The sequence below is a fragment of the Hemiscyllium ocellatum genome, chromosome 16 (genome assembly GCF_020745735.1).
Source record: "Hemiscyllium ocellatum isolate sHemOce1 chromosome 16, sHemOce1.pat.X.cur, whole genome shotgun sequence".
Taxonomy (NCBI): Eukaryota; Metazoa; Chordata; class Chondrichthyes; order Orectolobiformes; family Hemiscylliidae; genus Hemiscyllium; species Hemiscyllium ocellatum.
Genome location: NC_083416.1, coordinates 33,030,831 through 33,043,917, shown reverse-complemented (window position 1 = coordinate 33,043,917; position 13,087 = coordinate 33,030,831). Strand labels below are relative to the sequence as shown.

General features: G+C 39.2%; 1 protein-coding gene across 2 annotated transcripts in view; it reads left to right on the top strand.

Annotated features, from left to right (window-relative positions):
* The window catches only part of htr4 (5-hydroxytryptamine receptor 4), a 205,173-nt gene extending 194,909 nt beyond the window's left edge, over window positions 1-10,264 (top strand). For both annotated transcript variants that reach the window (XM_060836766.1, XM_060836767.1), the window contains one exon: window positions 10,066-10,264. In XM_060836766.1, the coding sequence (XP_060692749.1) occupies window positions 10,066-10,138 (73 nt within the window). In that variant the 3' untranslated portion in view covers window positions 10,139-10,264. The remainder of the gene's footprint in view (window positions 1-10,065) is intronic.
* Window positions 10,265-13,087: the final 2,823 nt, after the last annotated feature.

The window sequence follows — 13,087 nt, the reverse complement described above, 5'->3', positions numbered from 1 at the left end:
CAAGAATTAGATTTTTTCTTACTACCAGGTAGCCTCTCCTTGGGCCACTGGAGTCTTGAAATAGAATGAAGAATCGAATATCCTTTATTGTTACGTGTATGCAGCATAAAATACAGTGAAGAGTGTGTACCATTGCCTTACATAGGCAACATTCACAAGGTAGTCCCCCTCCTACCCATGCTCGGAAACCTGTCAGGCAGGTTATAAGACAGAGGACCGTTTGAGATGGTAAAATTCCAATGGCCTGTTAAAATGGCTATCAACAGGCTAATTAACTGGATGAATTTTTGCCAAAAAGCTGGATCAACACTATGACCTCCAGCACAAGAAATTATATTTACTGTTTTTCTTGTTAACGCCAGTTTTTACTGGCTTTTGGGTAAACACTTCTTTTTGCTGCATTTCTGCTTCCTTGTGGCACCCTCTACAGGAAATCAGTGGCATATTTAAGTTCGGCAAGAAACACTGGGCTGAATCTTACCTGAAATCAGCTAAGTTTTACTTTCATTGACTTACATCGAGGGTTAACCTTTGCAAGGCCAAATGAATTTTCTCACACTAACCTCACAAACTCACCTCGTTTCCTAAGTGCCAAACTCCTATGGCACTCTAGTTACCTGAGGTTATCTGATTCTTTCACTCATTATAAACAAAAGTATTCTCCATGCTATAAGATCCTGGGATCCTTGGCACTCGCACCATATTTCAAAGGCTGAGCTGCCCTGGTCTGCGACAGGGTCTGGTGTCTCGGCCTCGCTGGTCCAAGGTTGCCATCCAGGTCAGTGCAGTATTTCACCATCTGGAGGCATGCCAGCAATGTCACAAGAAAGCCTTCTGCACTTTGTCAGGATATGTGCCACCATCTCTCTGCTACACTACACTCACTCTATCTCTGCTCATCTCCTTCTCACAAAGACCCATACTTGACCACATTTAATATTGCATGTAGTATCTTCCCTCAGTCATTCTCTTTCACCCCAAATCAAAATAAAGCTCTACATGATGTTATCGCTGCCTACTCGATCATTTGGGATATATCTTCGAGTAAAAAGTGAGGTCTGCAGATGCTGGAGATCAGAGCTGAAAATGTGTTCCTGTTCCTTCGATGCTGCCTGACCTGCTGTGCTTTAACCAGCAACACATTTTCAGCATTTGGGATATATCACTAGTTTTCCCCAGCCTCTAACAACTGCACCAGCCATTTTTATCTCCATTAATCTCTTCCTTTATATCTCATGCCAGGAGACAACAGTCCATATAGCGCCAAAATAGCCAAGATGAGCAGTGGAGTGCCTGAAATTTGGCTCCTCATCCACTATGAGGAAAGAATCTTGGCTCTCAATGGCAAGGATCAGAACACATCCTGTGGAGATACAGAAATAACTCATTCTCCGCAATCAAGCAAGAAGCATTTTCCTTTGCTCTCCCATGATCCTGAAAGTGAATACATTTTTAAAATGTATTCATTTGTGGGATATGAGCATCACTGGCTGACCGGTATTTCTTGCTCATGCATTGCTGCCCTCAAGAAGGTGGTGGTGAGCTGCCTTTCTGAACTATGGCAGTCCACCTGCTGTAGGTTGACCCACAATGCCATTTGGGAGGGAATTCCAAGCTTTGACCCAGTGTTAGTGAAGGAATGGTGATATATTTCTAAATCAGGATGGTGAGCAGTTTGGAAGGAAGCTTGAAAGTGGTGGTGTTTCCATGTATCTGCTGCCTTTGTGCTTCTAGGTGGAAGTGGTTTGTGGGGTTGGAAGGTGTTGTCTGAGGTTCTTTTGTGAATTTTTGCAGTGCATCTGGTAGATAGAACACTCTGCTGCAACTGAGCATCAGTGGTGGAGGGAGTGGATGCTTGTAGATGTAGTGCCAATCAAACTTTGTCCTGGATGGTCTCAAGCTTCTTGAATATTCTTGGAGCTGCACTCATCCAGGCCAGTGGGGAGTATTCCATCACATTCCTGACTTGTGCCTTGTAGATGATGGGCAGGCTTTGGGGAGTCAGGAGGTCAGTTAGTTGCTGCAGTGTTCCTAGTTTCTGACTTGCTCTTGTGGCCGCTGTGTTTATGTGGTGAGTCCAGCTGAGTTTCTGTTCAATGATAACCCCAAGGATGTTGACAATGGGGTATTCAGTAATGGTAACACCATTAAATTTGATGGGCGGTGGCTAGATCGTCTCTTATTGGTGATGTCCTTAGCCTGGCATTTGTGTGGCATGTATGTTACTTGCCAGTTGTCAGCCCAAGCCTAGATATTGTCCAGATCTTGTTGCATTCCAACATGGACTGCTTCAGTATCTGAGGACTTGTGTGTGGTCCTGAACATTGTGCAATCTTCGGCAAACATCCACACTTCTGTGCTTATGTCCTTAGGGAAGGTCAATGATAAAGCAGCTGAGATGATTAAGCCTAGGATACTGTCCTGAGAAACTCCTGCACAGATGTCCTGAAGCTGCAATGACTAAACTCCAACAGCCATAACCATCTTCCTATGTGCCAGGTATGACTCTAACTACTGGAGAGATTACCCCCAATGTCACACTTGGTCAATTGCAGTTTTGATGTCAAGGGTTGTCATTATTACCTCACCTCTGAAATTCAACTCTTTTGTCCATGTTTGAACCAAGTAATGTGGTCAGTAGCTGTGTGGTCCTGGCAGAACCCTAACATGCCATAACCTTGAGCGCTTGTCCATAATGCATTCTCTGCTTCGTGTCCATGCGGATACCAGTAGTTTTCCAATGGCCTCTGTGTTAAGACAGCAGCATTATAACAGATCCCTCCTCCACCCCTTACAAAGAATGCTTGGATATTTCAGAGGAAGTACCAGATTAAGATTCTGGTGCACCTGTTTATGAGCACTTCACTGCCTAATCTCTACAATTGGTCAAGGAAGAAATGCCCAGGTCATTGGTACTTTATGGATTTCCAGAGAACAGGAACTTACTCAGTCCCGGGCAGAAAATAACCTTGTGATGTAGCAATCAATGACTTTGTCCACATGCAAAGGGAGGAACAGGAGCAGCTGACAGGTACATAAGAGGCAATGGTTTTAATTGCCCAGATGCTGCATGACTGTGGCTATCCTATGAGGATTCCAATGCTGCAAGCATATAATTGTTCGCCTGCTCCATGGAAACATTGGTGGCCACCATCGACAGCCAGGTCCAGCTCTTTCAGTGTCTGCTTGATATATATGGACCTACACTCTAATACTCTAGTCGTGAGCTTAGCACCAACGACAAGAGAAACAGGGGTTCCTTAACCTTCCTTTAAGTGCCTCTTCCTCACAAGGAGACAGTTAAAGTAAGAACTGTATACAGGTCAACCAGAAGTCTCCTCTCAGGACATTCCAGATGTGGCCAGGACTTCTACCTCCATTCTGCCTGTCTCCTTCAGCCCTGTCCTCCTCAGATTGAGGAGGATGCACATGCATCTTGGCAGGACACAGTCAACCTGTCTGGACCCTCTAACCACAAATGCCACAGGGTCAATGAACCTGTATTCCAAGGCAAATGTAGCCCACCACCCAGTAGGTTCCCTCACCTGAGACTGCAGTGAGACATAGTGGGAGGGAAAGTAAGAAGACTTTCTAAGGGGACATGGGTGACACTATGGTAATGATATCACACTTAAAAATAGATGGTGACTTTTCTTCTTCAGCTTTGTGTACAAACATCAAGGTACAGAGGTAAAAGTAATGACTGCTGATGATGGAAACCAGATTCTGGATTAGTGGTGCTGGAAGAGCACAGCAGTTCAGGCAGCATCCAAAGTGCAGCGAAATCAATGTTTCGAGCAAAAGCCCTTCATCATTCCTGATGAAGGGCTTTTGCCCAAAACATCGATTTCGCTGCACTTTAGATGCTGCCTGAACTGCTGTGCTCTTCCAGCACCACTAATCCAGAATCAAGGTACAGAGCCTACTGTGACATAATGCTCAATGGTACAAGGTCTGAAGTGAATAGGCTGCGATGATTGGCAGGTAATTGCTAAGTTGACGACTAGGATCAATCTTTCCAGGTGGAAAAACATTGTTAGTGCCTCACAACCTTTTGTGGGAGTGATTCATAATGTTGCATGAAGAGGTCATCACTGCTTTGGGCAAAGATTTAAACTTTACACAGCTGGCTGATGCCTAAGGTTCACAAAGCAGGTCATGCCCGCAGGTGTGTTTCATCTTTACTTTATGGATCAAACAAAACCAAGTTGCTAGAGAAGCTCCGCAGGTCTGGCAGCATGTGTGGAGACTAAGCAAAGTTAATATTTCAAGTCCAGTGACTCTTCTGAAGATACATTCTAGAGCTGGGAGACCACCCCTCTGCGTAAAGTGTCCTGGCAGCAGCCGCCCAATAAAATGTGTTAACTCGTTCTATAGTGCAGCATTCAATTTCACTGTCAGTGCATCAGAAATGAATCATGAAGATATAGTGAGGTCAGTATGTGTCTGCAGGCATGGCATTCTTGCAGTTGCTGACCATGGCATTTGTCCTGAGAGCTTGGTGATTGATGTCTAAGAGGAGCAAGCGGTGAGCTAGAGTCACTAAGTAACCACTCTGACTTCTGTGTCAGGAGTTCTCAGAGTCCCGTTTCTAACTGACAGGTAGGAGAATGGGATCCTGCACATTAATCAGGTGAGAATAGGTGATGATGAAAGTAATAGCGAGTACTAATCTCTTCAAATAGACCTCTCACTGCTCACCGGTGAGCATCTTGTCTCACCATCAAACACTTGTTTGGAAAATTGGACATTGTGATCTTGATGTCGAGAAGAACTTCACGGGATATTTCACCCAATTTTCCCAAATTTCGCATCATGGCCATTTCATTCACGGGCGGTAGGACAATTCAACCCATCAAGACTCCTCGAACAATGAGAATGGAGAATCCTCACTCAGCCTCACAAATTCACACCAGGATATAGAAATTAGATTTAAATGTTATAGTGCTAGTGAGATTAAAAATAATTGGGGCATACAGATGAAATTAAGAGAGAGAGGGAGAGATAAAAGAGAAATGATAAGAATAAAATTCTTTTGAGGAGCTGTGCTTTTCTAAAATTGATGTTTAAGGCAAAAGGGCATTCAGTAATAAGTATCCCTTATCAAATTGTTTGAAGTTTATACCTAAACGCATCAGCACTAAATTTGTCAGGCTTCTTTAATAGTGATTTATTGGGCATGGGCTGTCAAGTTAATTCCATCATTACAGTGAGTTCTGAGAACCTCACCATCATCATTCCAGCTAAATCTATACCACACCCTAATGTGCTACTGCAAAATGCTTTGAGATGTATTCCAATGTCAAAGACACAATATAAATGCAAAGTGTTGCTGTTATGCCTTAAAGAAAAAAAAGGAATCACACAGACGTGATGCATTGCAGTCAGTCAGTATAATGTTCAAGGGTTCATTATGGAAATCAAGTTTCAGTTAGTTCGAGCAGAGAAGGTGAAATTTAGATATTAGGAGCTGCGAAGTTGGTATAGTGGAGTCTTTGCTATGGAATGGTCAGAGATGCAAGTACAGTACAACTATAAAACAAAGTTGACTGTTTCATATGACATCCAAATAAATGAAATGATTCAAGATTTTTCCTGGTTCTTGATTACTATTGTTGGAACGTTTGTTTGAAAACTTTAAGTAACTAAGTGATACTAGTACATAAATAATTTCTCTTTCCCTTTTTGTTAGAATAGGTGCTTTTTTCAGTGTTGACATTTCCCATTCCAATATATAATATATTAGCATATTTACTGGATCAAACACAGCCTCACCCAAAATAGATCCCGAGCCATTAGACTGAAACCTCCTTAAATGGAAATTTGATATACATTGTTTATTATTTGCAGCACCAAGATTTGTTTATGTGTAAAGTTTCTGAAAACATTTAATTCCTACACTGAGCAATACTTGAGCTGTGTAAATACTCTTTAAATATAATTTAAACGTAGACATATTATTTGTGTATGATTTAAGTATTCGCCTGTGCATGTCAATATTTATAGTAAAATGCATTATGTTAAGATAAGCATCTAAATTAATTTTATTTTCACTGAGCTTACCACACCCATATATGAATACTTTCTATTTCTAAAGTAGTTTTTCCGAGAGTTATTTGCAGGAGTTCTCAGGATCCACTTAATATCACAGGAATCTTACAGCTTTAAACTGCTTGACCTATTGGTTAACCTAGAAAACTTTAATAATCAAAAACCATCAAAGATTAGAAGTAATAGTGACCTCCCTGACCAGAGACCACTGAAACATAAGCATGAATTTATGATGCAGCTGACATCAAAGATGAATAACCTGAATATATACCAGTTTTTTTTTCTAGCATATGTGATAAAGTACTTAAGGGTGAAACAGTCAATCCTACTTTTGTCTCACTAATGTTACGCCTTTCAAAACAAAAAATCAGTGAATCATACAGGACAGAAAAGACCCAAATACAGTACTACCAACACTCATCCCACGTACCCATACTGGATCCATAGCCTTGAATCTTATGACACTTCAAGTACTTATCCAAGTAATTTTAAAGTTTGGGAGGTTGACTACCTCAGCTACCTTCCCAGGCAGTGCATTCCAGATTCCTACTATCTTCTGGAAGAAAATATTTCCTCAAATCCCCCTAAACTTCTTGCCTTTTACTTTATGAGTGCCCCCTTGTTCTTGACCATTCAGCTGAAGACAATAAATGCTTTCCATCCACCCTCTCCATGTCTTCTTGTAAATTAAAATCAATTTTAAACCATATTTCACTCAGAATTCTCCCTAAGCTGCATAAAAGGCATAAAATTTTAAATTAATTCATAATGCATAGTCTTTTATTTTAATAATGCAATTCGTTCTCTCTTAATTTTTTTGTTACGGGACAGAAATCTTGAATTTGATGAAATTGAATACCAGTAATTCAAATCACAAAAACTGACAATGTATTTCTACATTGTAACAATGATTCCATCTTAACATCTCTACCATTGGTTCGAAAGCACTTCAGGATGTTTTGACATATTACTGCAAATGTTTCCTCTAACTTGCTAATTATTAACGGTTTTCGTTTAAGCACTTTGCTTCTCCAGTTTTGCTTTTGAATAGATTGAAACATTTTAGTGTCTAAAACTACATCACATCTTGCACTCAATGTGCAGCCCTGTACATAGTGAGCACATTGACCTTCCAATTATTTTGCCTTTTTTAACTTAAAAAACAGCTAACACTTGTTTACATGCAATTAATGCAGCTTATTACAGTATTATCATCACTTATGTGCACTGCCATATTGACATGAAAACAAAGAATTGAATTACAATATACTGGCAGTGCACTTAGAATGAACTAAGGTCCACATTTTCACTGGGACAGAGTGTATGTATGTTGTGGTGAAAATATTGGCAGAAGTCTGGAATCCCAAATCCTGACCCAAACCTGGGGGCATCCTTATAGAATCTCAACACTCAAGCAATGAGATCAGTGCTGGAAAGTGGAACTATTATAGACTTAGCATATCTTTGGCAGTACAGACTTTTTTTTTAGATTAGATTACTTACAGTGTGGAAACAGGCCCTTCGGCCCAACAAGTCCACACCGACCCGCCGAAGCGCAACCCACCCATACCCCTACATTTACCCCTTACCTAACACTATGGGCAATTTAGCATGGCCAATTCACCTGACCCGCACATCTTTGGACTGTGGGAGGAAACCGGAGCACCCAGAGGAAACCCACGCAGACACGGGGAGAACGTGCAAACGCCACACAGTCAGTCGCCTGAGTCGGGAATTGAACCCAGGTCTCAGGCGCTGTGAGACAGCAGTGCTAACCACAGTGCCATTTGCTGGGCCAAAGGGCCTCTTCCGTATTGCATGATTCTATAATCACAAGGACAGCTCTGGGGGTAGACCAAATTAGTAAGTGTATCGCTCCTGGAGGAGATTGACCATTTAAATGATCAACTGCTTCCAATGAAATCAGATTTCAGAGTCACTCTGTGTACATCCCAGAAAATGAAGATGAGACCAGGAAAGAGCAGGTCTGTTCTTTTAGATAACTAGTGTACCCTTTGGAGAAGTAAGGAAATTGGATCTGGTCCCAGGACACCAGGTAAAGTACCCTTTGAGACTGTGAAAAGGCATGCTTGTGTGTAAAACTTTTTATTAAAACATTCATTCATGGAGTATGAGCATAACTAATTATTGTCCATTCTTAATTGCTCTGGAGATGAGCTACTTTCTTGAATCACTATAAAGATTCAAGAAAGTAACTCATCTCCAGAGCAATTAAAGATTAGTACTTGGGCCCAAGTTCCTTATAATATATATATCAATTATTTGAATAAGGGAATCAAATATAATATTTCCAAGTTTGCTGATGACACCAAACTAAGTGAGAATGCAAGACGTGTGGTGGAGATAAAGGGAAGTTGAGTAGGTATGCAAACACATGGCAGACACAGTGCCACATGGAAAATGTGAAGTTGTCTACTTAAGTAGGAACAAAATGGCGGAACATAATTTAAATAGCTATAGATTATGGAAGATTAATACACAAAGCAATCTGGATGTACTTGTAAATGTAAAAGATAAAGTTATTATAGGATTGCTCTCTCATTGGAGAAAAACAACTGATGGTGTCTTAAGGTCAACATGTCCTGAGGATCACCATGCTACAGACAAGATGAGTCCTTTCTGGTAATCTCAGCTGGTGCAGGAATTGAAGCCTTGCTGTTGAAATTACTTCATCACAAACCAGCCAACTAAGCTAACCGGGCATTAAAAGAAAGCATATGGGTGCAGCAAGCAGTTAGGAAGACAAATGTTGACTTTCATTGTAAGAAGGTTTGTGTACAGGGCTAAGAAAGTCTTACTACAACTGTATAGGACTTTGGTGAGACCACACCAGAGTACTGTGTGCAGTTTTGGTCTCCTTATCAAAGACAAGGAACACTTGCCATAGAGGGAGTGCATCGAAGGTTTAGCAAGGTAGGCATGTCATAAGAGGAAAGAGTTGGATGAATGGGCCTGTATTCACTGGTGTTTAGAAGAATGCGAAGGGCTTTAATTAAAACATATAAAATTCTGGCATGGCTGGACAGACTGGAGGAAGGGATGGTGTTTACCCTGGTTGGGGCATCCAGAGCATGGACTCACAGTCTCAGGATACATACAAGACCGTATTGGACTCAGATGAGGAGACATTTCTTCACTCAGGGAGTAGTAAAACCATTGAATTCTGTACAACAAAAGGCTGTGAAGACAATTACAAGTGGATATATTTAAGAAAGAAACAGATTTCTTGAAGCTAAACATGTCAAGCGGTACATGAGAGTGTGAGAATATAGCATTGAGATAGAGGATCAGCAATGATTATTTTGAATGGCGGAGTGTACTCAAAGAGCTAAATGACCTGCTCCTGCTCCTATTTTCTCTGCTTCAATGTTTGGCTTGACATAAGGGATAATGGGCCAAGGGAAATCTCTAGATGGGAACAGTGTGGTATAGGCATGTGAGGCAACATCAAACTTCATACAGATGCATAAAATGGCACAGGGTGGGTGCAGGGCATTAGTCAACATGGATGGGGATTGGAGAGTGAGGAGGTGAGAGCAGGAGCAATGTTTTATGTTTTAAAGTTTATTTTAAACTTTGATCATAGTGTTGTTTTTTCCTAGGTAGGCTTTCCACTTAGTCCACCTTGGGGATCAGCAGCTTCCTCCTTTGGTTGGATTTGCAGATTTGAAGAAGAGAGGAACATAACTGGAAAGAGATACTCTTAACAATATCAGTTAACATGGGAGTCAAGAAGTGAAGTTGCATGGTCAATATTTTTGTAGAAAAACAGTCAAAGGAAGATGAGATAGGATTAATGCACCATATGTACTTGGAGAGAGGATGAGGAGACATATGAGAAAACCGAGAAAACTTATTTAACTAAACATTATACAGATTGACCAAAGTTATAAGATTCTATTGTTGTATAATGCACGCCATTTTAATATCCAAGAAAGGTTACTACAGTTTTATCATACTATTAGCTGAACCTGTTTAATTTGTGTTTTATAGGTACACAGTTTTACACAATGGCCATCTTCAGGAGCATGAGAACCTGTCTCTACAAATTGACATTGAGTCCTAGCGATATTGCTTTTGAACATGACTGAGACACAGAAAACATGGCCTTATCTCATCACTGGAATTGTCTTTTTTTCTGTTTAAGATCTTCCTCCCACTAATAAATACTAAATATATGTTTACAATGTCATTATACCCAAAATAAAAAGATTAGTTTGCATGGTTGAAACAAACATTTTGTAAATAATTGTTTGAGTGAACAAAGTATGCTCCTCAAGGGAATCTTTATGAATGGCTTCTAAATTTAAAAGCTTATGTTGTATTTTCCTGTTACTATGTGACAGCTGTTTTAAACCAAATGTTAGAATGAAACTATAGACAAAATAAAAAAATATGATCAGCTATTTACATATTATGAATAGTAGATCAAATGTACGCAATCTTTTGGTGTTGAGTTTCTGCTTGTTAAATGGGATGTATTATTTGTAAGCTTTAAAACCACGTGGTGTAAATGTGTCTCAAATGTCTTCAAAACGTGAAGCCTGTTCAAAGCATTGGAAGTGTTTCACTTTGTGAAAGGATTTTTAGAGATAGCCTGCTAGAAAATTGTAGTTCATTTTGGTCTTATTGGAATTGAGAGATAAGTGACTCCAGCAACTGAGTCATAAGCTTTAACTGCAATTCCCACATATTATCAGTTATTGGTAAATGAAGCAGCGTTTAATATGTATCTAGTAGTCATTTATTTCTGGGTGTTATCTGAAGCAAGTCTGTGTAAATAGATTCATAGTTTTGGTAAAAATCTTCAACAGAATCGATTGGTTAATTATGTGAATCAAATGTCATTTTATATTATATCCAGCTTTAAGTAAGACTAGCTTGACAGAAACAAAACAAATGCTTATGCTAGATTTTGTTCCATCACAAGACATTGAATTGTTTATTCATTCTGTGTGTAATGGCTTTAACAAGATGTTATTTTTTTTCAAATGCTGCTAACGGATGTTTTGAGAGGAAAATAAATATTTAATATTATAAATATACATTTCTGTGTATTCTTTTAAATAATCAAGCTCTTAATGCATTATCAAAACTTAATGTTTTGAAATTTAGATGCAAGGTTTTGGACAGAACTATATAAGTAAAGATTTACGGAGGACGATAAAATAGCTGTGAGTAGACCAACTCATTAGATTAGGTAGCCTGCACTTCCAGTGTCTGAACAGCTCTACTTCGTCTCCATCATTGTGTGAGGAGAAAATCAGCAAAATAGAAGTAATTGCCTAGCAATTCACAGGGCTTTCTTCTCTGTATGCTTGATGGCCTACAGAAGGGATCCCTGGTGGCAATGTCAAGTCTGCAGCTCTGATGCCACCAGCAGAGGGCTCAGTCCTCTAATCACCAAAACCTGCCTAACAAGCCCAGGAGATTAGGGAAGCTTCTCCTGAACCTCTTTAAGGATGCCTTCATCTGAAGGAACATCTCCTTTCTCTTATGGCAGAGTGGTAGTATCCTTATCTCTGACGAAGGAGACTCAGATTTGAGTCCCGCCTGTTCCAGAGGTATCCAATAACGCATTTGAACACATTGATTAGGAAAATATCTCCTTCCTCTTGTAATCTCAGCAATGACCACTTCTATCAGTAGCACTGTAGAGACTTTGGAGTTGGTGTTCTGTCTTTAGAATTATTCAATGGTAGCAAGAGACATGGCGGCTTCCTTCCCATGTTCTCTGCTGCTGCTGCTGCTTCACTAAATCATTTATCTTCCTGACTAGCTCCAGAGGGTTGGTATAATCTCAATCTTAGTGGCTTAACTCTTTGACTTTGGTTCATTAGGTATTGATAACATGCTGAAAACCACTCAATATTTCTATAAATTTCAAAACTAAACTATTCTCATTAGCATTCATCAAAAAGTGGCCTAAATCTACAGGTGTGACTGTTATAATTAATAATAATTTTTCAAGAGGGTGGCTTTGAGAATGTTGCAGAATGACCATGCCTGAAGATGATAAAGGAGAAGAATATTAGTGGCCATGCACAGTCAGATACAAGAGATCAACACGAATAAAAGCAAAAAATATTGGAAGAACTCAGTATCTCTGGTTGTATCAGTGGAGAGAGAAACAGAGTGAAAGTTTTGAATCAATCATATTGCTTTGTCAGAATCAAAAGGAATGCTATCAGACTTGCTAAGTAGTTTTAGGAGTTTCTATTTTTGTTTCAAATCGCCACCATCCAGAGTATTTTGCTTTTATTCCAGAGGTTTATTTGTTATCTTGGTATAAATACAAGGTACTGGATTTTAGGGACTTCACAATGCCCATCCCCAATCTCTGGACAATTCCACAAATCAGACTAAAGGAATGTAGATAAATCATAAGAATATGGCAAATTTGAATCAGTTTCTAGGGGGCAAAAATTATATTCTTAAGCAAACCAATAAAACTAGCAGAATCATACATTTTTAGCTATTTTAATTTGTTAAACTAATTGCAAAATAATTATCATTATCATATCAATGTACAATCCAGAGGCACTAATGTATCAGTAAGAAAAAGTGTGAAAAATGAGGTAATATATAAACAGTTCCATTGAAATTGGGAAATTATTAGATTAAATTTCCAACATTTTAATTCATTTTCTATGGTGATATGCAAATACTACCCTCACCATCAAATTTCATTTTAATATATTTGTCGTTTCTCAACTTGCAATCAAAAATTTAAATGAATAATAAAAAGTAAGAGGAGACTAGGCATTTTAATAATTAAAACATTTACATATAATTTAGGAAAACATTGATAGCCTGGAAATGTCAAATGATTTTAGACATCCCTAATTAAAGCAATTTTCAGTGATGTTGTATAAGTAGCCAACTTGAAACTCATATCTGCATGAATATAATTAACATGCTTAGGGAAAAATGCGTTTTATTAGCCTACAAAATAATATTCACATTTTTAACATGGCAACCAGCAAAATTAAGCAAATCCAGCAGCACATTTTTG